This window comes from Macrobrachium rosenbergii, chromosome 42 (genome assembly GCF_040412425.1).
Source record: "Macrobrachium rosenbergii isolate ZJJX-2024 chromosome 42, ASM4041242v1, whole genome shotgun sequence".
Taxonomy (NCBI): Eukaryota; Metazoa; Arthropoda; class Malacostraca; order Decapoda; family Palaemonidae; genus Macrobrachium; species Macrobrachium rosenbergii.
The window spans coordinates 6,239,580-6,244,579 of record NC_089782.1 but is presented as its reverse complement, the minus strand read 5'-3'; the positions used below and the strand labels follow the sequence as shown (position 1 = coordinate 6,244,579).

General features: G+C 42.9%; 1 protein-coding gene across 1 annotated transcript in view; it reads left to right on the top strand.

Annotated features, from left to right (window-relative positions):
- Positions 1-5,000, top strand: part of LOC136827722 (uncharacterized) — a 149,604-nt gene that overhangs the window by 15,231 nt on the left and 129,373 nt on the right. Inside the window, 3 exon segments of the mRNA XM_067085185.1 lie at positions 605-871; positions 1,467-1,648; positions 2,401-2,553. Of these exon segments, the coding sequence (XP_066941286.1) occupies positions 605-871; positions 1,467-1,648; positions 2,401-2,553 (602 nt within the window).

Sequence of the window (5,000 nt, the reverse complement as noted above, 5' to 3'; positions counted from 1 at the left end):
AGAATGTCATTCCCCCCAACCCCCATTTCCAAAATTGTCTGCCACCAAAAGGTGCACTCCAAATAATATGCATATACGAGTAATACTAAAAATCTTTGATCCCAATTCCCCGACCCCAAGCCCAGAGATTGAAATTCCCCCTGGCTGAGAACCACTGAGTGAATGTGCAGTCATAGTAAACAAAGGAGTAACCTGAAGTTCTTTAAATGAGTTTTTATATTTGAGCAAGAGGGGTACCCATTCCTCTTCGTTTTATAGGGAAAACGCTTTCCTCAATTGAGGTAGTATGCCATGAGTGTCATGAATACACTGGCTCTATACACAGTCGTTATGATTACTGGATTAACAAATTATACTTCCGCAGTTACTTCTCCTCATTACAAGATTTAAAGTCACAAGGTTACTACTACTACTTATTGAATCTAGTCTAGGCTGTTACTATGGTGTTCCATAGGCAGAGATCATGCCGGCTACCTCCTCTGGGCAGGAGCAAAGGTCACTCTGAGATGGAAAAGCGCTGTGCCAAGGAGGCATGAGGGCCAGGGTGAGCTTGTTGCTCTTGCAGCTACTTGGCTCTCTTCCGCACCTTCTTATTCTTCTTCAGGATCCTCCAAGGCTTATCTACGACAGTCCTAGGAGGTGATGGGGGCACTGACTCTGGGGAAAGCCCAGAAGGGCTGTCGGGCGTGAAGTCAGGGGTAACCTCAGAGGCTACTGGAGAGCTTCCTACTCCAGCTGCTGCGACAACCGGAGCAAGAGCAGTCTCAACCTCTGCATCCGGGGAGGCCAGTTCCTGGTCTCCCAGAGAAGGTGTAGCAATAAGATCCACAAGAGGTTCATCCTCTGGGGACGGATGTGGTGAGGAAGAAGTGTCAGGTGGCGGAGGCTTATAAGTTGCTAGGATTAGTTTGGTGAAGGTTCCTAGATCTCCCAAAGGAGGATCGATCCATGTCATGATCTGTATCTGGCACCATGGTAGGGCCAGGCACAGTCCAATTCTTGTGGTGGCTTAACGTCTGAGACAGACGGAGCATGGCACTGCTCAGGGATCACAAGTGGCGTTGGCAGAGACTGGTGGTCAGGTATGCCTGATGTGAGGTCCGGAGGTGCAATACCTCGCGGATGGCTTGAGTTGGGCTGAGACAGAGATTCCTGTTTCAGCTGGAGGTCAGAGCCTCTTGGAGATGCTTGGTTTGTGGCGTCCGCTGGGTGTTGCTTATTAGGGCAGCCCTCCCAATTAGTGAAGTGGCCTGTCACCTTGCACACTCGACAGCAGTACTGCCTTCTATCAATGTCCTTTCGTGCAGAGGGAGGACTTTGTCGGTGGCTATCCTTTCGTGAAGAGGGAGGACTAGATCTGGAATTGCACGGAGTGTGCCCCTTCCATCGACCACTTCGGCGGGCCGAAGGTAATTCTTATGATGGCACGCCAGTCAAAGTGGTTGTGCTCTTCGTTAATGTCCCAGTCGATGCCTCCATTGTGGAGGTGGCGGGGCTACAGAGTGGTGTTGGGGAAGGACTTCCCCAGAGGAGGTCCTGACCCAACAGGAATTCCACTCTGGGCCTGATTCTACTCACTATGCCAAGGCGGTGAGGAAGTGTGCTCCAAGGTGTCGTGACCTGGAGCTCGAGTGTGGGGATGGTTTTGGTGTGACCCTCTACCCATTTCAATTCCCACCAAGTTTGTTCACCAACAGTGGCACTGGCTGACATTTGGGGGCCTGTCAATCAAGCTAACATTTGTTGCAGTGTCTACCGTAACCAGTAGGGCCACTGGCAGGCTAGAGCCATCAAGGAGTGCCACCGAGATGGACTGAGTGTCCAGCCTCTCGGGGTGAGGTATCTTCCATGGCCCAGCTGCGATGGATGTGGTACTTACCAAGTTGACGAACTTGGTGGATGGAACATGAGTTGGGCAGGCTGGATATCTGGATATCCCTCACTATGGTGGCTGGAAGCACCACAGGATTGACAAGTGCCCTTCGTGGGGGGTGGGGGATCGGTTACCTACAGTGACCACTGTTGGAAAAGATTGAGTAGAAGTGGATGGAGAGCAGTTCTGGTTATTGAGAGGAGACTGCTTGTTGGTGCCCAACTTGTGGCGGCAATCGGATTCAGTGTGCCCACCTTCTTACAGTGGGTGCATGTGAGCTTACCAGGTAGTCCGTTCTTTGGGCAAGTCAAGCCTGAGAGGTACCCGGGTGGCACTATGTGTCACTGAGATGTGCCCCATGACAGGCTTCCTTAAGTGTTGTGGACTGCATGTCACTGAGATACACAGCAAGGGGCCCAGGGACATATTGGAAGAGATCCTTCAGCATGGTCCGATTGAACAGGTCCTCGAACGTGGTGCATAACAGAGAGTCGAACCAGCGTGTACCGGATTGGGTCTTGTGACAGGCCCATTTGGCCCAGGACCAGCCAACTTTCTTGGCAAGACTTCGAAACTGCTGTCTCCATTTCTCTGGGGTTATCTCGTAGGCTTTGGTTGTGACCCTACGAACTTCTACCATATTGCCTTTGACTCTTCTCCAGTGAGCGGAGGGCTACCAGGTCAGTGTTGTCAGATGTAGGGACATGTCCCTACGCATAGGGACATTGGGACAAATATTTGAAGCGTAGGGGCGTAGGGACGCCTAAATAAATTATGGCAAAAACGTATGGACATTAGGCAAGTTTCCCAACTTTATAACATAAAAATATAATATATATACATATATTACAAGAATGCAAAATAGCCTTTTTAAAATATATCTTGTGGCCTATATTGTGACAGTAACGTAGCCATAGTACCAGAAACGTCTTTCACTCTTCAATAGAAATTATTTCACAGAACAAGAATCAAACAGAGTACCAATTTTTACCGTTTCCGCTCGTTAATAAACGATCTATTCCTGAACGTTTCTTTTACAAGGAAAGCTTGTTCTCTGTGTACTGAGTAGTTTGATACGTGATTATGACGTTTGTTTTGCATACATAAAAGGCAATATCGCATTATTACTTATATGGAACGAGATAAAGTAACAGATGACATGGTCATATTTCATTTGCGGTTATAATGGAAATGTTTGATTATACAGCGATTTGAGTCGAAGCTCTTGTTAGTCGGCATATACTCGGCCTCTTACACTGTTCTGATGTAAGCAACTCTGCTGTTAAGATCTTGTTATATAACAATGGACGAAGCTGGGCCAAGCACTCCTAAAGAAGGCAGAAAAGAGGTCAACTTTCGAAAAGTGAAAAATCTCCAAGAAAACAGCAATTTAGAAAAGGATGGTTTGAGGTAAGCAACTTACAATAGTGCGTCATTTTTTGAATTTTTTTATCTTTATATATATATATATATATATATATATATATAGATAGATAGATAGATAGATAGATAGATAGATAGATAGATAGATAGATAGATAGATAGATAGATAGATAGATATATTATATATATATATATATATATATATATATATATATATATATATATATATATATATATTGTAGAATTGAGCATACTCCGATTTCTTTCATAATATGCATGAGATCGTTATCTATAATGAATGAATTATATAGGATTACTACATATCTAGAGTTTTTATAATTTTCATTTAACTCTAGGCATAGACCTGTTATGGTTATTCGATTTAAGGGTATGCCTAAACCTGTTAATTTTCTTGTGATACAGTGATTGAAAAGTTCCACAGAATAAGCTGGGAGTTTGTAAACACCTGATGCTGAACTCTCTTTTCTTGCAGAAGAGTGAATTCAGTGGGTGGCTGGCAGAGGTTAAAGATGATCCTCTTCATGCTTTTTGTAAAGCCTGCAATACCAAACTTGTGGCAGGTCATAGTGAATTACGGAAGCACAGTGAAAGAATTGCACATGTCAAGGCCATTGAATTACTGAAAAGTCAACCTTCAGCCAGCCCATTTCTACAAAAAGGCAAAGGAAGTAGTAGTAGCACAAAAGTAAAGACTTTGCAGGATGATGTGAAAAAATTAGAAATAATTATAAGTGGGTTGTTTGCAGAACATAATATATCTATGAATACTGTTGATCCTTTAGTAGAAGCTTTGAAAATAGGTATACCAGATTCAGATATTGTTAAGGGTGTCAAATTGCATCGAACCAAATGTACATACATTGTCAAAAATGTCATTGCTAAAAGTGAAAAGGGGTAACTGACTGAGAACTTGAAAAAAAAAATTTCTACTCTCGTAGATGAAGGTACTGATATTGCTAGAGTCAACATTATAGCAGTTTTAGTCAGGTACTTTAATGAAAAGGAGGTTAAAGTTGTGACACATCTTTTAGAGGCCATTTCACATGATGCTAGAAACAGTAGTGCCGGGGCTCTTTCAAATGTCATTAAGCCCCGCTTTGAAAGTAAAGATATTTCATTAGGTAACATGATAGCCATGGCAGCAGATAACGCAAGTGTGTTAGTTGGTAAAAACAATTCTCTCATGACCAAGCTGCAGTCTGAAGCTAACAAAAGCTTTATTGCTATCAGGTGCATATGTCATTCACTTCATACTGTTGCAAGCAAGGCTTCATCTAATTTTCCTAGAAACATTTGAGGATTTAGTTCGTAATATTGCTACGTATTTCTCGCACAGTTCCAAAAGGCAGGCAGAATTAGCGGAACTGCAGGAGTTTCTTAATACTAAGACTCAAAATGCTTAGACTTGTAGACAAGATGGCTACCAATGCAACATTGCATTGAACGAAAATTAAGTCAGTGAGAAGTATTAAAACTTGTTTTTTCAAGCTCAGACTAAAGATAAGATTGTTTCGGCAGAGCTGATCATGAAGGAATTCAATAATCCCTATACAAAGGCACATCTACTCTTTTTGAAATATGTTTTAGGATATTTCAATCAAATGAATGCACTGTTTCAAAGTAAAACCAATTTAATTGGTATTCTTCAAGGTGCACGTATCAGAATGACAAGATTAATATGCAGAAATTTTATCAAACCGGAATATTTGTCCGATTTGTCCCA